This window comes from Rhinatrema bivittatum, chromosome 3 (assembly GCF_901001135.1).
Source record: "Rhinatrema bivittatum chromosome 3, aRhiBiv1.1, whole genome shotgun sequence".
NCBI lineage: Eukaryota > Metazoa > Chordata > Amphibia > Gymnophiona > Rhinatrematidae > Rhinatrema > Rhinatrema bivittatum.
The window spans coordinates 73,461,603-73,485,980 of NC_042617.1; the positions used below are offsets into that span (position 1 = coordinate 73,461,603).

Genomic DNA, 24,378 nt, shown 5'->3' on the forward strand with positions numbered 1-24,378 from the left:
GTTTGTAACTAGGCCGGCTATTTGAAAATTGCCCCCTTTTGATGTCCGAGAGAGACTATTTATTATAGTACAGTATTGGAAGTCCTGGTACCAGGAACTGTTTTATCAGGCATGTGAGGTATGCAACCTTTTATTAGCTTTTCACGAACAGATGGTTAATCTTGATCTAGAGGCCTGGAAGCGTGTTCAATGCAAACCTGCTTGTTTTAATTTTAAAAAGATAACCTTAAATGATGAATGGTTCTCTTAGTTACTCTGAAGCAGAGGGTGCTCAGTCGTATTTCCTGTGTCCCTCCCCCGTCTTCTAGGTTTGTCTCTGGAGCGTCTGCCCACCTCCATCGCCTCCCATGCCCGCCTGCTGGAGAGAGAGGAGGAAGTCATCGCTTGCTTTGAGAAGGCCTGCTGGGTTGCACAGCTATATTTACAGCAGGTGGACAAAGTAAGGAAGAGCCTTGTGCTCGCTATCTGGGACTTTTAAATTGAGCCGAAAAAATTGCAGTCATAAATCCTAACCCATAGGCATATCAGAGACTTTGGTTTTCCATTACTGACCATTTTTTGTATGTTTAGTCACTCATTCATTCTGACAGTATTTTTTCTGCTCTTTTGGGCTTGCAGATCAGTCAGAACCAGATCTGGGATCAGGAACCTAGGGATTTTTTTCTCTATTTTATATTGTACTCCTAACTTACTTTAGCCAAGTGACGGGCCTTGGCCGGGGTTTATGCCAAGGGGCACCATACAATCATGAACTTTAAATCTGGCCACTAGGTGTCGCAGTTGTGCAATGTCTCTGGACTCCTTCCACCGAGGGAGCATCTTGGGTTCTTTTTAGCATTATCTATGATCATGCTCCAGTAAACCCCTCTTGTAGGCAAAGATGGATCAGGGATAGTATTAATTTTATTTATTTTGTTGCTGCCCATCACTATTCTTACTGTGTCTGGAGTTTTTCTTTTTTTTTTGAAAATTATGTTTGTCTAAAAAGTGTGTCACCAACTTGAAAACTTTGGAAAGCTCTGTGCTAGGCAGTGGATGGAGACAGAGCTAGGGATGTGCGTGACTGGGAAAATCTGTTTAACATTTATTGTCCTGGCTTCTGACCACCAAAATAACTCCAATATTTACCTGGAAAAATGAGTCATTTTTTTCAACTAATTTTTCTCCTGTTTCTTTCTTGCCATAGTAAACCCTGATAAATTCCTGGGAAAAATAACGAACAATTAAAAACAAAAATGAAGGTCCCTAACTATAGTCAGCTTTGCTATGCTATTCAGATGGAATCTTAGCCTTTGCACAATGGTGACACCTAGTGGCCAGATTCAGTGCCCACATACCACGTTCCAGAAAGAGGCGTGGTCTGTGACTGTTGCTGTAATGGCTGGATTAGATGAGCAGGGGGTGGAGAAGCTGTAAAGTGGAAGAAACCCTCAGTTCATGGTGTTGTAGTGCTGTAGAGGCTGGATGAGGACACTGTTAGATGAAAGAAAAATGATGGCCTCCTAAGTTCATGTGATCGACTGCCTCCATCCCCCAGAAGTAGCCTCTAGCACAAGATGCTCACCAGAATTTAGATGCCGTGAGCCAAAGGTGAGAGTAACTAGTGAAAAAGCAAGCATGTAGACTCTGACTTGGGGCTATCACTTTTAAAATGTGGAATTTTAGAAAATAAAAAAAATTCCTCGGAGGCTGATATTTAGCGTCACTTAGCTGGATAAGTGTTTATAAGTAGGTAGCTGGATTTCTTGGAGGTGGGCAATGGGTGAATCAGGGTGGGGATACTTCTCCAGTTAGCTTAACCAGATTAGTGCCGATGGACTCTGTACCTGGGTAACATCAAGCTAGGTTGAGAGAACATTGCACAAATCTCATCTTTGGGTGAATTTCCTTACTCCGAAGGTAATCAGATCTTCACAAGAGAGCACTGTTCTGTTCGTATGTCTCACTCTGAATGTCAATTTGGCCCCTAAACTCCTACCTAAATGTCACCTCTAGTAACTATGTGGGCCTCATATAGAGGTATAAATAAATACCTAGTATGAGGGCATTATGGCTAGTCGCTCTCACTCTCTCTCTTTCTCTTTCTTCCCCCCCCCCCCCCAATGGTTATAGGTAGGAATTTCAGCAGTTGTGGCACTTACCGCAATGTGTGAAAAGTTATCGCACTCTGCGGTAATACCTATGCGAAGCACTATGATGGCGCACTTTGCTATAAATAAGCTATTATCATAAAACACGCCCCTCTTCCTAGTGCATGCAATAGTGTGTGTTACATTATCGCACACAAGGTTAACTAGCCCTCATTTCCATTTACTCCTCCCACTTTAATAAAATTTTCTAATTTGCCTATACATTTCACAATGTAGTGTTTATTGCATGCTTTACGATGTTATTGTGGGCGTTATTGCGGGAGTTAGGGCCTGTTAATGGCGATAACCTCTGACCAATAATTCAATGAATACCAGCTCCAAAGAAGTTATGCAGTGAAAGGTTTATTAATAGGGGAAAGGCGTGGTTTCCCCAGGGAAGAAGTGAATACAAAGCAAATGGTGTATAATTCAGAATCTGCCCAGCGCTCTAACGTGTGTGCTCAGACTTATAAGGGTCCTGGGATTGCTGATACCAGACATCTGCATAATCCACACCCATTACCTTTAATAGCCAATCAATATATATTTTAACATGTGTACGGCAGCTTGCTCTTACTTATAGGCCACAGGCCTCTTCTTATCAGTTAGAATAACAAACTTAGTTCCATCCTTCCAGGAATGATGTCATCCGTGCTGGATGATCCTCTGGTAAGTTTAATTATCATAGTGCTTCATAGTGCTATCAATCCACTCAGCACTAGGTATTCTTACAGGCCCTAATGCATTTTGATAAATGACCCCCCCCTTAGATAGCTGAATATCTTTGAATGTTGGGCCCATAATTTTTAATGTCAAAATATAATTATTTACTAGCTGTATTGCAAATATCAGCATAAATGTCTGCTAGTTCTTGCTGCTGGTGGGTGAAAATGAGCCATTTTCTAATTCTCTTTATTACAGAAACATATATTGGACACATGGTAATATGCACACCAAGGGGTTGAAGTAGCTGAAGTCTGAGACTTCTGATTAGTAGCACAAATCATCAAGGCTTCTGCCCAAGATACTGACCATTTGGCCATCTTTCATAAGTATTCATAATTCAATTACTTTAAAAAAAAAAAACAACAAATATATGAAAAAGAAAAGCAAATCAATCATTTGGTTACCTCATGCCTGAATTAAAAAAAAAAAAGAGAGGGTCCGAGCTTCTTTTCAGTATAACGAGACGTTTTTCCAGTCAAGCTTTTTTTGTTTTATCCCTTTAGTATTTAACTTGGAAATTGCCAGAAATCTTTCTTTGGTTTCAATTGTTGCTGCATCAGCTCACTGCTTCAGATATAGCCCAGCAGAGGTTATAGAGCCATCAGGGTGGGACCTGCCGTACTAAATCAGTATCAGGCCAATACAGATTGGTGTGCTTGGCCGAGCGCACAGTTAGCCCCCGTTTGGACGTGCATTTTTGACGCGCTATTATTACTCCTTATACAGTAAGGGGTAGTAATAGCACGTGGAAAACACGTGGCCAACCCCCCCCAAAACTAATAGCTCTCATCAGATGCAAATGCATGTTGAACCCTTTAGGTATTCACCCGCAATACAGAAAGTAAAATGTGCGGCCAAACCGCACATTTTACTCTCAGAAATTAACTCCTGCCAAAGGCAGGAGTTAATTTCAGACTTCACCGGGCAAGTGTACAGAAAAGCAGAAAAAAACTGCTTTTCTGTACACTCTCAGACTTAGTATCATAGCGATATTAAGTCGGAGGCCCCAAAAATAAAAAAAATAAAAAATCTTCTTAAAAGAAAAAATCTGCCCGCGGGTTGGAAAACAGACACTCAATTTTGCCGGCATCCGTGTTCCGAACCCATGGCTGTCAGCGGGTTTGACAACAGATGCCGGTAAAATTAAGCATAGTGTCCCTAGCGCCTCCTTATTAGCGCGGGCCCTAATTTAAATACTGAATCGCACGCCCAGGAGAGGTGCCTGGGCACGTGTTGGGAGAGCGGGCCCTCGCCTTGGAGCGCCGGCTCTCCCGCGCAGTTTAATATATGGGCCTGTATACGAGGATAAGGCGTTAACAATTGAAATCCATCACATTTTTTTTTTTTAGGGAAACTGCTTGAAGAGATCTTTCAGTCCAGCTGTCTCAAAAAGTCAGCTAGGTTTCTAAAATATATTAATGTACACCTTCTAAAGGTATAGGACATGCACTAGGAAAAGATTTGTTCCCTCCTCAGCAGCGTGCCATTCCCCTGCCGGATGACGCGCTGTTCAATGCGCTCCCTTCCATGTTGCTGTGGCTGGCTAGGCCCTTGTTCTGTTTTGAGGCTAGCACATGAAATCTACTGTAGAGCACAAAATAAACTGAAGAGTTATTACGAAACAAGTGTTCTTGGGGTGGGGGTGAAAAAGGAAATCCTTTGTTCTGAGGTTTTGTTTTAGTGAGAAATCTGCTACTATTCTTTTATGTTTGCGGTAGTCAGATTAAAAAAAAAAAAAGTTGACCTTTTCACGTTGTTTTTCAGCTTTCGAGTCATGCACACGCGAGACATGTAAAAAGCAATACATCCGTCCATGACTTTGAGCTCAGCTACTTCCTGGAAGCAGCACTTCAGAGTGCCTACGTGGCTCACTTGAAAAAGGGGTAAGAAAATCTGCAGCATAGGGATCGCAACTGTGGTTTACCGCATGGAGATATATATAGGGCCCAAAATTGAAAGATGGCTGTTTAACTAATTTAGGCCTGGATTCATCATTCTTCGCAGAATGATGAATCCTGCAAAAAATGGGGGTGGGCCTGCGAAAGCCCGCAGCCTTCGCACCATGGCGATGCGCCGGCTGCCGGCTTTCACACCGAATAGCACCACCGTGAAAGGTGGTGCTATTCGGCACGCTACTGCCGATGATAATGTTAGTAACATTATCGCCAGCAGCAAACACACCGCCGACTCCGTCCCTCCCCCTAATTTGCATGCTATTGCACGTGAAAAGGAACCTTTCGCATGCGATATGGCTTTATCGCGTGCGTTAGGGCCCTAATGCACGCGATAAAGCTTTAGAAAATAATCCCCTTAGCCGGACATGACTTATCTGGCTAAGTTAGAAGGGATATTCAGTGGCATGGCTATGCTGTTGAATATCCCTGTACAAGCCACTACTTAGCCGGATAAGTTATATCTGGCTAAGTTAAACCTGCTCGTTGGCAGGTACAATTTACCTGCATAACTTATCGGGGTACGGCTAAATATCTCAACTTAGCCGGATAAGTTATCCGGCTATGTAGTGCTGCGCAGATCTGCCCACTTTCAAGCCGGCTAAGTGTTGGCCAGATAAGTGACTTATCTGGCTATCCAGTGGCCATGGTTATCGAGCCGCCTGCTAGATAGCAGGATGTCCTACTTATCCAGCTATCAAGCACTGAATGTGCTTTCAATATGTGGCTCACTGTCTCTTCCATGCCTTGTAGTAATTTGCATGCTTGCATTTTCTCTTTTGTTTCTCAAGAGTCAGGACTAACAGCTCAGTTTCCTTAATGTCTAAACAAACCCCTACTGCTCTTATTGGTGGATTGGCTCACAGGATGATGCAGCTTTCCTTTTCTGTGTGGATCTTATCAGAAGCAAATTGTTTTTTAAAGCAGGGTGTTAATTCTAAAGGAAACACAGCTGCAATAGGTAACTTGAGACTTTATTAGGAAAAGACAAAGGGATAGGGACAAGAAACAGAACAAAGCTCGAGGAAATAGTTTGTTCTGGGGGGGGCGACAGGTCCATACAACTGTACAATCACCCAGCCACCCCAAAGTTTCAGTAATGTGGATACGTTTTTATATCTTTCATACTGACCAATCAGAGCATATGTAAAGTGTTGATTCTAGATAAGTGCAGTGCATTTCATTTGAGAATGTATTAGACCAATCAGCTAATGGGTCTGGGGTGTTGGCTGGCTGCATTCCAGCACGTAGGCAGAATCTTTTGCATTCTGTATCTAACACTGGTATACAGGAATACAGCACTAAGAGGTGTCAGAAAGACAGTGCATACCTACAAGGGGTTCCCAATTTCAGTTATGAAGGGCCACAGTTGTTTCTGATTTTTCAGGATAACCAAGCCATGCAAATTAGCTTTGTGCTGACCATATGCGTCACAGCTCTGTTCAGCTTAGTAGTTAATACAGTAGAGTTTCCCAGAGATCGGAGAAGCATAGCTGCAGTTGCACTCCACATGGATGGGAACAAGTAGGAAATGGAAAACTTTACAGACCTGTTAGTTGAACATCAGTGGTGGACAAGGATGGAAGCGTTACTGAAGGACACGATGGTGGCCGGGTGTTAAATCAGAAATGGAATCTTATATGCACATCTACCCAGGAGGTAGAGGTAGATCAAGAAGGTAGAAAGCAAAAATGGACTGGATAAGGAGTGATATCCTACAAATGGGCATGTTTCTACAAATGGCAGCTGGGATATATCTGTGCAGTGTGGACAGGAATAACTGGGCAGACTGAATGGGCCAATTGATCTTTGTCTGCCATCATCTAATGTGTTACTGTGCAATACTGTGAAGCCAGTGGGTTATAGGATGATAGGCTTCATGGTTTCAGAAGGGAAAAATCTTGCCAAACTAGCGTCATATTTTTTTTAAATTGATTTTCAACAAAACAATTCTACTGTGAATAAAGCAACTAACCAAACAAACTCAACTTATTTCTTTGAGGTGAGTAGAATAATAAGATCAGAGGTGATGTGGCCTATCTGGATTTCAGTAAACCTGTTCTACATAGAAGACTGGTGAAGAAGTTATACATGGGGTGAAAAGTTGGTTGAGCAAAAGGACTCTGAGTGTGGTGATCAGTTGAGTCCACTCTAATGAAGGGGAGGGTAACCAGTGGGGTGCCACAAGGATCAGTGCTAGGCCCAATCCTCTTCAGTGTCTTTATAAATGACATTGGGGAAGGATAAGAAAGGAAGTATTCTATTTGTAGATGATATGAAAATTTGCAACAGAATAGGTCTAGCGGGGAGGGGGGGGTAAATAAAATGAAAGAGGACTTAAAGAACATTTGAAAAATGGTCAAAAGTATGACAACTACTCTTCAGTTCAAACAAAATGCAAACTCGTGCATTTGGTTGTAGAAATCTAAGAGCCAAATACTTTTTTTTTTTTTTTTTTTGGAAGTGAAGAACGAGCATTCTCCTAACAAAGACTTGGCAGTCATATCTGATGACCTCGGTTGAGAAAGCAATTGGGAAAGATAAAAATATACTTATGTACAAAAAGAGAAGTATCGCTAGTAGAAAGAGGGTCATATTAACTTCCTACAGGACCCTGGTGAGGCCCCACCTTGAGGACTGTATTCAGATCTGGAAACTATATCTGCAAAAGGACATGGACAAGGTAGAGGCAGTTCAAAGTTATAGTGTAGACTTTGGCCACCAAAATAGGCCAAAGTGTGCACTATAAGCCATACACTGAGAGAGTGAAGGAGCTAAAGAAGTACTCTACAATAATGAAGAGAAAGGAGAGAGATGATACAAACATTGTTATTTACCAGACTTCAAGTATCAGAAGGGAACATTTTCCATAGAATAAAAAGCTCAAGAACAGGTCATCCTATGAAGCTGAAGAGGAAGTCTCAGAGGGTGAGAAAATATTTCTTCACTGAGAGGATAATAAACACCTGGAACAGACTTCCAGAAGAGGTTATAGAAGGCAAAACAGTGACAATTCACGCATGCTTTCAATGAACACAAAGGGAACTTTAACAGCAGGAGGAGGGAAAGTGAAGACCATAGATTGAGTAAGACCTATGACAGTACAAATAAGCAGGCTAGTTGGACCAAGTAGTTATTTTTGTAAACACTGTCTTTGCTTTTTCTTAGACCATATATATGCAGATGCATCCGATGAATATTCATTGTGGAAATCCTGAAAGCCAGATCTGTTTGTGGCCCTTGCTGAAAGCCCCTGGTTTAAGGAGACCAGTTTTTACATGCTTGTAATGCATTATTATAATGGGTATTTCTTCATACTTGGATATAAGATGACCTAATATTTATTAGATTATCTGATACAAGAGAGAAATGATACAATGATTACAAATAGGTTGGAAGTTAAGGCTATTGGCTGCTAGTCCTGGGTCATTCGCTAGCCTAGTCTGTGACTTTGCTCATCTCGGTAATGCTGGAAAGAAGTCTGTGTAAATGGAATAATAGAAATGTTATTCTAGGATTAATACTGTAAACATAGGCTTTACAAGAAAATAAAATTGATTTGTGGTAAACGTTTCTCATGACTTGTAAGATTGCTGAAACAAATAGCTTGGTCTAAGGAATATGTTTATGGCGAATATATTTTCCCAGTACATATTGATTATGCCATTTTTGATTTAACAAAGTAAAACAGGTTGCCTTTTTTGCTGAAGTTACTTGGCATTACTTAATGCTGAAAGAACAGTAAGACCCTGAGAAGTCACAATAGCATAGCAGATATTGTCAAGTAGAGATTAATTGGCCCTCCCGATCTGCCTGGTTGTTACCATCTACACTGTACTAATTAAGAATATTATCCCAATTGTCAGTCATACAAGATTGATTGCTTGTAGGATATTGTTCCTGATCCAAATCAGTTTTATCTTTTTTTTTTCTTTTTTTTTGTTCTTAACTATTCTGACGAATGAGCATACAAGTTTCATACTTAAACACCTGGCTTACCATTTCTTTTACTCACTCTCCCCACTCCTCTTGTTACTACTGGCCAAGGTATCTGCCCCAAGGATGCTTAAATTCTGTGACAGTACTGTTTCCTGCCACCTGTACAAGTTGGTTATTCCAGGCATCTCTCACTCTCTCAGCAAAGAGGTATTTGCTCTAAACCTTCACCTAACATGACCCCCTTTGTCCTTGAATTTCTCTTTTCTCAGAAGACAAACAGATCACTGTAATCACACAGTAGGTCACATGACTATGCTGCACACTGAACAGACATCTATTCCAGAACATTCTGGAAAGACTCAAAGACCTTTGCTGATCAAGCGTGGGAGTTCCAAGTTGCTGTGGCCCTGCTGCTTCTCTGCTTTTTTTTTTTTTTTTCTGCTGGAGTTGTCAGCTTAGTAGTCTGCGTCTATGCATTACTTCACTAAAAAAAAAAAAATAACCTGTATTTTTCCAGATTTTTGGCATTTCTTTAAGTTTTCTTTTATTTTTCATCATCCTGCTAGTTGACATGAGGAGCATTTATTCTTTTCCTTTTGCAGTTTTTAGCAGGCCATATTGACTCTTTCTTCAACTTTATTCAGTTGTCTAATACAGTGGTTCTCAACCTTTTTTCTGTCGGGACACACCTGACAGATGGTTCTCACATGCGTGACACACTGACCCATGATCGTCACAGGGCTAGATGTAAAAGTACAGTTTGCATCCACGGGAACCCCCCTGTCCCACAATAATGGATGTAAAGCAGAATTATGACATTCCCCATACAATTCACCCTACAAAAAAGATAATCTGGTTCTGGTGTCATCTCAGTAACAGCAACTCAAACTCCTTCTACTTCCAGGCTCAATAGCCCTACTTATGAAAAGACAGCAGTTTACCACCAATGCATATCCTCTTGAGAAAACACAACAAATAAGACTGATAAAACTCTTACATGCTAGTAAAATATCTCATCTCGGTAACAGACACAGAACCAACCTAACATACTCCCAGGATCTGTAGTAATGCACATAAACTAATCCGCACACAGTTACACCTGTATTATGGAATACACTCAAACAGGAGCAACCCTATCTATGAAAAGGCAACACTATAAATATTAAATCAGGCCCTAAAAACCAATACACCTCTTATTAGGAAAACAGAACTAGCAAGCAGCTATAGATCCCCACACAGAAATAATTGTAAAACTATACTAATAAGCAGAATAAATGTTTCTAAACAGCTATGAACAGAATAACATCCAACAATTAAAAACTCATAAAATCTATTAAAAATTCTCCAAACACCAATAAAATATTTCAAAAAAAGCAGACACATCACATAATATTAAATAATTAAAATGGCAGTCAATCAAGAAAAATAAACTTAAAAAGCCACCTTTACTTACCCCCCTCCAGCAGCTCTCCTACTCCTCTTCCATGCAGGCCGTAGCCCACAGCAGAAGAGGCTAAGCTCTGTACTCATGGTCCTCTTCCTTAATGCCCATGTCTCTCACACACACACACCATACCAGTCATGCTCCCATGACCAGTTTCTGTCTCTCACACACCAATCATCTCCCAAACAGTCTTTGACACACACACCAGTCACCTTCCTGAACAGTTTCTCTCATGCCATACACACACACAGGCTTCCCACTCACGTGTTCTGCTTACATATACAGGCTTCTCACTCTCATAATCACTTTCTCTGTCTCACACACACTCACCGTTCTCTCCACATGCACAGGCTTCTCATTCCCATAATCACTTTCTTTCTCTCACACACACACACACACAAACACACACCAGTCACCTGATCTCTCTCATGCATACACACACACAGGCTTCCCACTCCCATGTTCTTTCATCTATACAGGCTTCTCACTCCCATGCTGTGTCTCACACACACCCAGGTTTCTCACTCCCATGCTCACTCTCTTCACATGCACAGGCTTCTCATTCCCATAATCACTTTCTCTCTGTTACACACACCTACATACACACACACACACCAGTCTCTCTCTCATTTCCATGCTCGCTCTCCACTTGCACAGGCTTTTCATTCCCTGAATCACATTCTTTCTCTTACATTCACACACACCAGTCTCTTTCTCTCACACACACACTGTCACCTTACCAACCAGTCTCTCTCTCTCATGCATACACACACACACACACACAGACTTCCCACTCCAATGCTCTCTCACATAATCAGGCTTCTCACTCCCATGCTTTCTTTCACACACATCCACCCCCCCCCCCAACAGCAGGCTTCTTATGCCCATGCTTTCTCACATACCCAGATTTCTCACTTCAATGCTTTTTCTCTCTCACACTCTCACATACACATCAGTCATCTCCTTGAGCAGTCACTTTCATTGTCTCTCACATATACACACACACACATCAGCTCTCTGACCAGTTTCTCTCACTCGCACACTTGCTCTCAATCACACGCAGGCTGGCTGCTTCTTTCTCTCACTCACTTCCTCTTCCCCGCCCCTCCCCGAGCACAAATGGTAGCTGCAGCAGCCTCCTCCTCCACCCCCCGCAAGCCAAGAAAGAAGAATCCCATCGGCCGTGGGAGGCTCATGCTGCTGTCTCCTTTCCCGATTACCGTCTGCTTCAATTGCTCGGGGGCCGATGCTGCTGCTACTTTTCCACGCGGCACGGGCCGGCTCTTTCTCCTTCCCGCGCACCGTGTATCACTTCCTGTTCCGGGTCACGGGGGGGGCAGGCGCAGGAAGAAGAAAAGGCCCAGCCACAAGTGCCACAGCTTTTTTTTAGCACTGCTGCCGTTCCCACTGGGCTTGAACGTGTTGATAGCCCGGCGGCAACGGCAGCAGGGAAGAAAGAGCAGCGGGAGAGGAGGAGTAGTCTGCAGGAGCCCCAGCTCAGCGGAGCTAGAATCAGATTCTAGTACCTGGAAAAAGAAAGGGCAGTATTCAAGTCCCCCTGCCACTCTTTATAGAGCAACATTGGAGGGAAGCAGTGCGTCGGTGACCTCTGGCCAACTCTGGGGTGCCTAGGTGTAGGGCCCGGGGGAGGAGGAGTAGTCTGCAGGAGCCCCAGCTCAGCGGAGCTAGAATCAGATTCGGACCCATGTCTCCTAACCCGCTACAAGCCTCTATGGAGGGGAAACAGCTGAACGACCACCAGTCGAAACAGCCCTCCTCCGGGCCTCTGATCGGGCTACCCAGGAACAGGGACTGGGAACCCCTTCCCGAGGAGCTTCCCAGTGACATGGGATGAGTTTACCCGAGTGGTCGGTGCTTTGCTTATTGACGCGGGTGCCGTAGGAAATATCAGGCCTGCGCACTAAAACCTGATGCCTCGACGCAAGTGCACTGAGGCCGGTGCATCAAAGTGCCGGTGCTTTGAAGTGGGAGCATCAAAGATGAAGCTGGTGCATCGAGGCTGGCGCTCCAATGGGGAGCTTATCAATTCCAGTGAATTGAGCTCCCAAGAAGTGTGGAAATAACTGTGCAGTTGTCTGTGACTGACTTGTAGCACTGTCAACTTGAGGGGGAACTGCATGGGAACAGGGATCTGTTAAGCGGCTAGGAAGGTTGAGCGCACATGCTGACCATGGCGAGAGCTGCCTTACGCAAGCCCTGGTATCCCGCAGGGAGTCATGTCCCAGGACGGAATGGATGAAATGATTGAGTGTTGCTGGCATGTCGCAAAGGCGTAAATCTTCCCACCAACACTGATGCTTGTGGCTGATGCCTGGGTGCCCAGCCACCCTAGAGACACCGATTAATCAGGGCTTCTGGGCAAAGACAGACACTGCCCCCAGCCAGCTCCTAGAGGGCATTGCATTAGGAGATAGCAACCAGAACGCAGTACCAGTTCAGGGCAGGAGCCCTGGGGCAACATGGCACGAGGAGGCACCCAATATGGCGATTATCTAGTGGGAAGTACCTCCCAGAGACTCCAAATAGAACCTCCCGACTCTACTGGGGAGACATTTCTCTTGTTCAGGCAGCCGTGGACTATCCGGCTGCTGCAAGAGAAGACAGTTGCACCAGAGTGTCTGTTTCGAGCACACGTCTCTGGAGCTGCTTAGTGACTCTTCTGTCTTCATCAATCACAGGAGACTCTACACAGCGTATATTCCAAATGGGAATGCTGAACGTATGCAGTGGCTGCATGAGTGCCTCTAGCTCTCAAAGCTGGACCATTGCTGCCTCCCAGGTAGCAACCCTCCCTCCCAAAGCAGCAGCATGCTAGGGGGAAAAGTCTGTGCCATTTCAGAGAACACGGGAAGTCAGCCAGAATCACCAAGAGCCATTATGGCCAGATGGGCGGCATGGCCCCAGATCAAAGTTCACCGGGATAACTTCGGAAATAAACTCCAGAGGACGGCAGCGCAGGGCTGCAGGTGATAGCGCAATGTATGTGCCAGCGCACAGGGATAATGCTAGCAGTGGACTTGGCCTCAAAGCCACAAGATACTCTTAACAGGGTTGCAGCTGTAGAGTTCCCATCTTCCTACGGAGCGGGGGGGCCCTGTGTCTGCACTTCCTTGTTGCCGAGAGATCAGAGGGTCGTCTGCTCTAAACAGATCCATCATTAGCGGGAAGCTGGGATAACTTCCCGCCAACCCACTCTGACTGCTAATAACTCGGGAAGAGGGATATGAACTGATCCTCGGGAATCCATACTCTTGCAGTTTGCCTGCAGCTGTACCTGACAGTGGATTCATGTCAACCACATGAAGCTGCTTATTCAACCCCTTCCAAGACCCAGCAAGAATACTAGGAGTACCCCCAATCGTCATCATTGTTAACGGGATGAGAGGATAACCTATAAGAGTCTGAGGACTGTGTCCTGCTCAGACCTTGGGAGGTTTAATGGGAGTTCAATGACATCCCCTAATACAGCACCTCATTGCAGCCCTATGTCTGGTGGGAACCAGTGACTAGGTCTATGTGCTCACACTCAACCACTGTATCCACTTACAGGACTTCATGGAGGATCAAGTGAGCCGCGTCCAGTCCATGGCACCTTTTCTGGGCTCCTGTGGTCTGGAGCACCCTTATCAAAGTTAGTTGAGAACAGTGACTCATTTCCAGAAGCATGAAATACTGAAAAACCCTTCTTTGCTGCAACAAGAGGCAGGTTCCGCAGAGTCCATTCTTCAACAACACAGCCTACAAACTACTTCTGGTGACGAATTCAGCCTTGCGCGGCGGCAGTTAGGGTGTTGGCAAAGAGACTTGAATATACGGGAGATACAACACTTGCTTCTCCTGCTGTAGGAACGGTGCCACCAGGAACATGGAGAAAGGATCGCAGCGAAGGTGCATCCTCAGACATCAATAGGGATGCCCCTCAGCAGTCAATCCGGTGGGGCAGCTCGAAGATGGTTCCCTGAGCAAACCTGAAGTAGTCAGAGATAGATACTCATTCACAAGCAAAGGAAGAGAGTCCAGCTCAGAGGAGCTGTCAGAAGTGGTGTTCATCAGGAGATACACAAAGGGGGGAATCTACGATACACATCAGGCTCACCCCACCTTCATAAAAAATGCAAGACTGGGTAGTACCAATCTCATGATCAGAAGGGTGGGATGGTCTCGACAATGAAAATACATCCGTCTCACCCACCTGCCAACTCAAAGCTGACTGCTGTGGGACAGGTTCTTTTATTTATTTATTATTTTTTTAATATAAAAACATTTGATCTGAGATATCACATCAGTTTACATTCAGGTACTGTAGGTATTTCCCTATCCCCAGAGGGCTTACAATCTGTTTTTGTACCTGAGGCAATGGAGGGTGACTTGCCCAAGGTCACAAGGAGCAACAGTGGGACTTGAACCCTGGTCTCCTGATTTGTAGCCCACTGCTCTAACCACTAGGCTATTCCTCCTCCCCTCCTTGTTCTCATCTTCATGTACCTCCACAGGGCAGGATTTGAAAGGACAGTGTGAACGTACCTGAGCTTATCATGACAAATCCTGGGCGTCCAGATATTCTCCAGGAAAATCTCCGTATTATCAAGCAATTAGGACCATGTATCCAGCGTGGTGCGGAGAATGCGGAGTCTATCCTCTCTCCTGCCCTAGGAATGTCTATTGCAATATCGCCGTTTGCTGTATTGGTCGAGTCTAACACTATCCGTAGAGTACATGTCAGCAATATTTTGCTTACCACTCTCCTTGTGGGCTTTCTGGTGTCATGCCACCCGTCTGTCTCCAGAATCAAAGGTATCCTCTGAATACGCTTACTGGCTCAAAGACCACCGGTGCCATGGAATCTCAACTCCCAGAGCAGCTGATGCTACCACCCTTGAACCCATGATCAGTAGCCAGATGAGGTATCCCCTCTGGAGGAAAATGCTTCTTGGATGATTTGAACACCAACAAGGGAATTGGTGAGCTACGAGTGCTACCATGATAAATAACGAAAACATGCCCTTCCTCCCTTTCAAAGGGGTACCAGTGTTACCTCTTAACCAGGTAAGTAACTGTTCTGAGACCGCATAAATCTGAGAAGGAAAGACGACTTTGCGCAGTGGGCTATAGGAGTGCCTTAGCTTGCTAAGAAGGACGTACAAACTCAGTCCAGAGCTTCTCAACTTTCATGTCCTTTATCTCAGATGCTCCGGACTGCCAGTCTCCAAGAGAGCCATATTGTCAGGGATTTCTCAGCGTATCTTGTTCTAACATAACAAGACAGTGGACACTGTACCTACATCAGCAAAGGTTTGCTAAATCAGAGTGATGGTAGCATCCATAGTCTACTCAATGAAGTACCTATTCGGGACATACGTAGAGTCGCCACGTGGTCATCATTGCATACCTTTACTTCTCAGACTGACTTAGCCAGCAGACGGCTACAGATATAGCAGTGAGACTGAGCATTCCTTTGGTAGGGACATCTAAAGAGACTGTCTGCAGTGATGTGACAGGTTGAGTGCACCCCCCCCCCCCCAAATAAGACTGGAACAGATCACCATCGCTTGCAGAAACTAGAGGGCTAATCCAACCCTGCTTATCTGGAGAAAAGAGCAAGTTTGTTTACTGTAAACGGTGTTTTCCATGGATAGCAGGGTGAATTAGCCATGCTAACCCTCCCACCTCCCCAGACAGTCTCCAGACAGTACAAATGCAAGCTTGGGTAACAGACTGAGGCAGACCGGGAGACCGCGTGATTATGTACACAGGCAGGCACACAGAGCTCAGCTCAGTGTGCTTTGAGGAGCTCCACCACCTAGAGGACTGGAGGACGATCCCCAGAGTATATGGCTAATTCACCCTGCTATCCACAGAAAAAACAGTTTATGGTAAGCAAACTTGCCCTTCGGTGCACAATATTATCTAGACCAGGGCTTCCCAAACCTGCCTGGGGACCCTACAGCTACTTGGGGTTTCAGGATATCCACAATGAATATGCATGAGATAAATCTGCATATACTGAGTCTCCATGGTATGCAAATGTATATCATGCATATTCATTGTGGATATCCTGAAACCCCGAGTGGCCGTGGGGTCCCCAGGATAGGTGTTTATGGTAAGCACACAGGACAGGTTTGGGAAGCCCTGATGTAGACCAAATGTCTGGGGAAGGTTTGGTTCATGAGGAAATATGCGATAAGAGGAAAAATCAGCATCATAAAATGGAAACCACCCAACTGACTTGCAGGTGCCAAAGCTATAAGCGGTTTTAGTTCTGTTATCTCACAGTACAAGGTGCAATATATAATCTCTGCCCCAGGTAATGGAGCTTTCAGGACATGCTGAACAGGGTGCTTACTTATTCATAGTGCATTATTTACTGAATGCTAGTACCAGACTAGATGTGTAAATGTGTGGGTATAGAAACATGGTTATATTAAATGACAAGATAAAAAACTCAGGCAGCAAAATGAGTTGAGTTGTAGTACCTGCAAATTTGAAATAGATGAAACACAGCAGAAAGAAAAGGAAGTATATTTTGAACAGATGGTGGATAAGGACATCATGAAACTGCTGCACTCAGTCATCTGTTGCAGAGTCAAAAATAAACTGCAAAGCTTCAAAGAGCTTGATGGGTTATTACAAGCATTTGTGTCAATAAAAGCAGAATTACAGGGGGGAAAAAAAAAAAGAAAGAGCCCATGGCTATCATGAGTATGCGCACAAGTTTGGTAAAGAAAATCAGAATCCATAAATAGCAAGTAGATCACGGTTAAGGTTAACTTGTCCACCTATGTGTAGTAGTAAAAGCAGATTAAATATAATTTTTTCTTGTCTTTTTCTCTCCTTAAAGCAAAATTGTGAAAGTTCTTTGGCCACAAGGCTATTTAAGTACAAACTCTTCACTTGGTTGGCTGCACCATAAAAAAAACCCCCCAAAAGCATGCCAATAGTAATACATAAAACTGGTAAACAACATATTACATATTACAGTTTAATCTGTCTGCCAGTTCATTTATTTGCTCAGCAGCCAATGTTTGAGACAAACTGATGTTCACCCCTCCCCCCCCCCTCTGAAAACAGCTTTGCAGCGCACACAGTCTCTTTGCAAATAACATAACCAGCCTCCATGGTGCTTTCATATTTATTTCTCATGTTCAGAAATATGATTCATTGAGACTCTAAATAGCTTCTTTCATCTTTGTGATTTTGGCAGTGCATACTTTACCAGGAAACTTGGAAAGGGCAATATTCAGTAAGCCAGTGCGTGGAGAAGTTAATAACATTGCTCAGATAACCCTAAGCCGAATATTTAGCAGAAATTAACTGGGCAAATGTTGCGCTGAATATGCTGAGCTAGTTATCCAGATAAAGGTTATTGTGCCTGTGTAAATTTTGTTATTCGCAATGGCTGATTTCTCCCCCTCCAATATCTTAAAAAAAAAAAAAAAAAAGAAAACCAAATGCAGGTCAAGTGTCCCCCACCCCCCCTCTCTTTCTGCTTCCCAATATCTTAAAAAAAAACCTGTAGGGGTTGAGCCACTGTGCTGCCCCGCCACCATCCACTACCTTCAACCAGTTGTGGGCCAATAACCCCACACCCCCAACTCTGATATCCCAGAAGTGTCCACGGAGCAGAGCGGGAGGAGGAGAGGATCTCGTCTCTTCTGCTCTGCTGAATACTAAGCGCCTTCCAGCTGACAGGTACTGGCCCTTGGTATTAATTTATACACTTCACTCTGGGTTGTAAATGCAAATCCCATTTGGGAACTCAGTTCTGAAGGAGGATTGGTTCCTTCCATGTCAGCGAGTGTTGAATGGGGACTGGTCCTCCTCCCTGTTGTGTTTTTATTTGTTCTGTCACCTCAATTTTAAACAAAAAGGCTGCCATTTGGAAATAGTCTCGCTCTCTCCCACCCTCATTGGTCCTTCTTTGACTGACTCTCCCTTTACCATACCTTAGAGCTGGGCCACATAACAAAATGGTACCACCAATACCATTTTTTATTTTTTTTTTTGTATGAAAAAATGTCAAAAGTCCAGTGCCATTATGAGAAGCAGCACCAGTGAGTCCCCAGGGCTGGGGGGCTTACCAACTTTAAGTATGAAGGAAACTGCGGAGGGGGTCCCGTGATGGGTGGGGGCGGGCCTACAGAGTATAGGAGAAAGGCAGGCGGGGGCTATTTAAGAATGGATGTTGCAAAATAGCACACACTAGAAACAAATGAAACCAAAGGAAATGGGGGGAAACCCCCCCCCCAACACAAAACCGAAACCACCCCCACAAATGAAAGAAAAGGAAAGAAATACCCCTGCATACCCCTAATCTTTAGCAATGTGTAGACCAAATTAACAAGGCAGATGGAATGGGCCACTTCTGTATCTGCCATCATGGACTATGTTTTATTTTTTTTGTCAAGGCTATTGGTTACTAATACCTGCCGAGATGTTATGTAAAGAAAAGTTCATTTTTTAATCTACCTAAAAGTATAGCTAACTGCTAAATGATTCCTTGATAGTCACTAGATTTCAGTAATCTTAAAAGGTGGGTTTTTTTTTCCCCCTGCACCGTGAAATTAGAAAAGCATTTTTAAAAACATTTTTTGTCGCATTGCTGATTGGAAGTTCTGCTGGACTCTGTTCCTGGTTAACTTATTATTCCATATGCTTTTTTTCCTTGCTGTATCAATTAAGGACTTGGACATTATGCTTATTTAAATGCGTAGTCTCATTTTTTTTTTGAGCAGGCTGACACAAATGCAGAGCATAACAAAGACGATGGGCATTTGCTTTTGTAACTTGAAACCCATCAACATGATGGTTGCAAAATTATACTCTTGTCACATCATGCATAATACATTTCAGTCAGCATAATCATTTTTTAGCACACAGTCCTTCAGGCATAGATAAAATATTGGTCAAGCTGTAATATTATTTATTAGATAGCAGACTGTGCACTGTCAATTACGCAGAAACATTGTGAAACAGTGGGCATGCCTGCAGAAAAGCAGCTGGAGCTGCCTTTTTATCATTTTAGATATTTCCCTGCAGACGTTCTAGGGCAAGGGGCAGTATTTTGTCTTTGGCAAGTAGTGGTTTTTATCTTCTATAGCCAATTTCAGTCAGTGCTGAAATATTTTGCCCGCAGAGGAATTGTGTTAATGTCTAAATTGTATCAATGCATGTGTACTCACGTCCTCTTTTTTTTTTTTTTTTTCCTCGTTTGATATGGGATCAAGTTGACTAGATATGCAAGATGTTTAAATACGAGACATTTGCTCATCTCTGGTGTTACTAGAATTGCTTCTTCTGATAGATCAGTCATGGGAGGGATTTGTACAGAGCTTCCCAAATCTGTTCTGTTGACCTTACAATGTGTGGGTTGGCCCTTGATGTCTCTGGATGATTGCTGTATTTTAGCTCCTTAGCCATTTAGTTATTTTGCTGCCACAGGAGGGCGCACAAATAATCTCAAACCCAACCAGGCCTGGATTTGACAATAGGGCACACTAGGCCTGTGCCTGGGGGAGGGGGCAGGGCAGCAGGCTGCCTTTCAGTTGTGCTGAGTCTCATTCAGCAGAGAACGGCCCTCTCCTTCTTGATCCAGCGCCTCCCTTCCAGGCAGACAGATCAAAGGGGAGTCATTTTGGGGAGACTGGGAATGGCTGAATATAGATCATTGGAGGGTGGGGAAAAGAAGATGGGGGATTGGCTAGGGGGCATAGGTCTGTGTATGATGGAGAAAGGATATTGGGTGGGATGTTAGAGGGGGTTATGAGGAGGAACAGGACTGGAGCATGGGAAAGATCCCTCCATCCTCTCCTCTCCTCCCCACCCACTGCAATTCAAATCCTCCCTCCCTTGATCTTGGATTCTATCCCCCAGATCCTGGAACCTCCCTTCCTTCCTTCCTCTCCCTTCTCTCCAAATCCTGAAACCCACTCCCCAACCCTTCCTACTCCCATAAGAACATAAGAAATTGTTCTTCCCTCTTCTCCTCTTATCCATCACAGATTACTAATTTTCCCCATCTTCCCCCATCCCTAGTCCTCTTTCCTTTTCACACTCCTCTCCCTTTCTCCTCATCCCATTCCTGATCTTCCCCTCCCCATCCCTGTCTCCTCAGTGTACTGATACTTGAGATCACTTTTCTTCACCCAATAAAACTAATATAAAATTATACTTATCATGGTGTAAAACTACTTTGCTTTTATAATGTAATATAAAAGATGGAAATGTTTGCCAATTTGCTTCTGTATTTTTAAATTTTAGCCACAACAGAATCTACGCCTGAGCTGCCACAGGAAACTAGGGGACTGTGCCTTAGACCTTCTGCTCCCTGTTGTCCAACCTTTGGAAGGGGGGTATGATAGGGGGCGACAGCACCAATGGTGTCTAGGGGTGCCAAACCCCTAAATCCATCACTGAACCCAACCAAAATGTATCAGCCAGTTTGTTAATTGGGAGAGGGGGTGAGTGAGAGAGGAGACAAACATATCTTCAGATTCATAGTGGATTTGGACAAAAATGAAAACTTGCTTTGTATTATTTATACAAGAGGGCCAGGTGACAAACAAGATGATGTGAGGGGTTCTATGTTGTAATTTCCCACTGGCATTTATTCTGTAGAGCTGCAAACTTTTATAATGAGCAGACCTGCCAAAGATAGAGTCCGGTAGACCAAGCTTAAATCTGTGCCCAGGAGGGAAGGGTTAGGACTGCTGTTTCAGTTGGCGATTTGATGGTTAGGAATGTAGGTAGCTGGATGGCTGGTGGGTGTAAGGATCACTTGGTAACTTGCCTGCCTGGTGCGAAGGTAGCGGACCTCACATATCATCTAGATAAGATTAGAGAATGTTAGGGAAGAGCTGGCTGTCATGGTACATGTGGATACCAATGACATAGGAAGATGCAGGAGTGAAATTTTGGAGACTAAATTTAGCATTTTAGGGCATATATATCCAAAACATCCAGGGTTGCATTCTTAGAAATGCTCTCCAACCACATGCAGGACACCAGAGGCAAGAGGTGTGTGTGTGTGTGTGTGTGTGAGTGAGGGGTGTATGTGTGTGTGAGGGGTGTGTGTGTGTGAGTGAGTGGGAGCCTGTGTGAGGAAGTGCCAAAGAAGGTATCCGCCCTGGGTGCCAAATACTTTAGGTATGCCACTGGTAGTAGGGACAGCCCTGGATGGGAGAAGCTGCAGCCTGGATGAAAAAGTGCCTTAGGAGCAGTGGGCCAGCAGGGAGCTCAAGCCTTGCCGGCCGAAAAGATGAGCCCTGAGAGCAGAAGGCTGTCGGGGAGCTCAAGTCTTGCTGGCCGTAGAAGATGCATTCCAGGAGAAGCAGACCAGGAGGGAGCTCAAACTCTCTGCCAGCAGAAGAAGATGCACCCCCATGAGTAGAGAACCAGCAGGCAGTCCAAGCCCTGTCTGCCAAATGTATGAGCAAAGAAGGAAATCTGAGTGTGCATATGAGGGAGAGCAAGCTAGTGAGTATGAGAGAGCCTGTGTGTGTGGGGGGGGAGAGAGCCAGTGAGTATGAGAGCCTGTGTGTGTGTGGGGGAGAGAGCCAGTGAGTATGAGAGCCTGTGTGTGTGTGGGGGAGAGAGCCAGTGAGTATGAGAGCCTGTGTGTGTGTGGGAGAGAGAGCCAGTGAGTATGAGAGCCTGTGTGTGTGTGGGAGCGAGAGCCAGTGAGTATGAGAGCCTGTGTGTGTGTGGGAGCGAGGGCCAGTGAGTATGAGAGCCTGTGTGTGTGTGGGAGTGAGAGCCAGTGAGTATGAGAGCCTGTATGTGTGTGTGTGGGAGAGAGAGCCAGTGAGTATGAGAGCCTGTATGTGGGTGGGAGAGAGAGCCAGTGAGTATTAGGGATGTGCAGAGGGACCGCATACATTGCATTTGGTATTCGTATTCGTCGGGGTGGCAGATACGTTGCATTCGGCAAGGGGGGCCCCCGATACGTTCATGCGTTCATTCTTATTCGTTTCCCAGCTAAAATGTAATTAATTACAACCCCCCCAAGACTTACCAAAACTCCCTGGTGGTCCAGCGGGGGGGTCTGGGAGCCATCTACTGCACTCAAGCCATCGGCTGCTGGTATTCAAAATGGCGCAGATAGCCTTTGACTATACTATGTCACAGGGGCTACTGGTGCCATTGGTCAGCCCCTGTGACATAGTGAGGGCAAAGGCTATCGGCGCCATTTTGAATACTGGCAGCTGACGGCCCGCGTGCAGAAGGTCACTCCCGGACCCCCACTGGACCACCAAGGACTTTTGGCAACTCTTGGGGGACCCTTCTGACCCCCACAAGACTTTTGGTAAGTCTTGGGGGGGGGGGTCAGGAGGGTGGGGGGGTTGTTTAAATTTGCTCCTTTAGACGGCCGAATAATTCAGTGAAGATTTGTTGTATTCATGGGGAATCGTGATATGTTTCGCTTCCCCACGAATACAACTAATATGGCCCTATACGTTGCGGATTACCAATACGTTGCAAACGAATGCACACCCCTAGTGAGTATGAGAAGCCTGTGTGTGTGTGTGTGTGTGTGTGTGTGTGGAAGAAAGAGAGCCAGTGAGTATGAAAGAGCCTGTGTGTGGGTGGAGGGAGGGAGAAGAGAGTTTTTGTGTGTGTGAGAGAAAGCCAGTGAGTGTTAGAGCCTTTTATGTGCATTTTAAAAGGCCGGCATGAATATGTCGGGCTGGTGCATGCCGAGCATATTTTAAAAGGCATCCGAGTTCATTGTATCTCCCATTGTGCGCACTAATAAAAAGTTCCAAAAAAGGGGCATGGGCGTGTTCTGGGTGGGGCATGGGCATTCCTGGATTTCAACTTCAAATTGGTGCATAAATACTTAAGCACACAAGCATGCGTTGGGTCCCCTGCCATGTAACCTTACACATTCTCCATAGCAGAAGAAGTAATAAAACAAAGATAAATAGATAGTTTGATGGGGGTCTTAAGGGCAGAGGCTAATGGGAGAAGGGAAGCTATAAGGGGGTGGGGCGGGGTTGGAAGCTCTGTCCCTTACGTGGACAAACTGGGAACAAACTGGCAAGACTGATAATGGCGTCTGCACTCGTGTCTATTAAACACCCCCCAGCCCCCTACTTGCGTGGTAGAAGCATATGTGCGCGTGATGAGACTACTTTATAACATGCGCCAATTAAGCGTGTATATTATAATATGGCCGCATCCCTGAGTGTAAGCCAATGAACGCTCACATGTGTACCCATGCATCTGTTTAAAAGTTACCATCTTTGTGTGTGTGTGTGTATGTAAGAGGGGAGAAATTCAGTGCATGTATATGAGAGAGAGAAAGTGTGTATGAAGGAGACAGAATCAGTGAGTATGAGAGAGCCAGTGAGTGTGAAAGCCTAAGAGCCTGTAACTGTGAGTCTGTGTGTTTGAGAGGAGTATGCTTGATAGACAACATGTGTGAGAGAGAATGAATTATGTATATTAGGGAGTTTGTGTATAGGAGAGAGAGAGGATAAAATGTCATCCTCCTCTAATCCACAACAATTTGACTGAAAATCAAATAGTTCCCAAGTATGGAGAGCTGGGGTTAGTTTTTACCCTTATTTGTTTTAATCATTGGACTTTGTGCTTTCTGTTTTGACATTTTATTGATGTCTGGTAAAGTTTAAAAAATTGTAAAACGAGTTATTAATTATTGGATGTTTGTCAATTCAGTTGTTTTGAAATATGTACTTTTTTAATATGGTTTCACTATTATGATTTTTATATTTCTTGATTTTGTTTGTTTTATGAGGAATGAAGATGTTTGTACATAATGCAAAAATGGAAAAAAAAAATCACAGACTGGCTTGTTGCAGTTTCCAGTCCAGTTTTTGCCTGCACTTTTCTATTTATATATTATGGTCCTTTTATTCTGCATTTGGTGAGGGTTGTCTGTGTTCTGCATTTGTGACCTAGGTGAGGTGTTGTGCTGGCATGTAGTTTCTGTGTAGGGATTCTATAGCAGCTTGGCTTGTTCTGTTCTCCTAATAGGTGGTGTATTGGTGTTTAAGGGCCCAATATAATATTTTCAGTGTTGCGTTTTTCTGACGTAGGGTTTTTATTTTTTGCGTGTTGGTAGTTAATGTGGTTTTGGTTTGGGAGATGCACTTTATTGCAATTGTTATTCAGTTTACTTATGGCTTCCTGGTAGCCAAGACTACAC

At 44.3% G+C, this 24,378-nt stretch overlaps 1 protein-coding gene across 2 annotated transcripts in view; it reads left to right on the forward strand.

The window, feature by feature from the left end:
• The window catches only part of TTC7A (tetratricopeptide repeat domain 7A), a 523,501-nt gene that overhangs the window by 40,998 nt on the left and 458,125 nt on the right, over positions 1–24,378 (forward strand). For both annotated transcript variants that reach the window (XM_029593372.1, XM_029593373.1), the window contains exons 4-5: positions 309–439; positions 4,620–4,738. In XM_029593372.1, the coding sequence (XP_029449232.1) occupies positions 309–439; positions 4,620–4,738 (250 nt within the window). The remainder of the gene's footprint in view (positions 1–308; positions 440–4,619; positions 4,739–24,378) is intronic.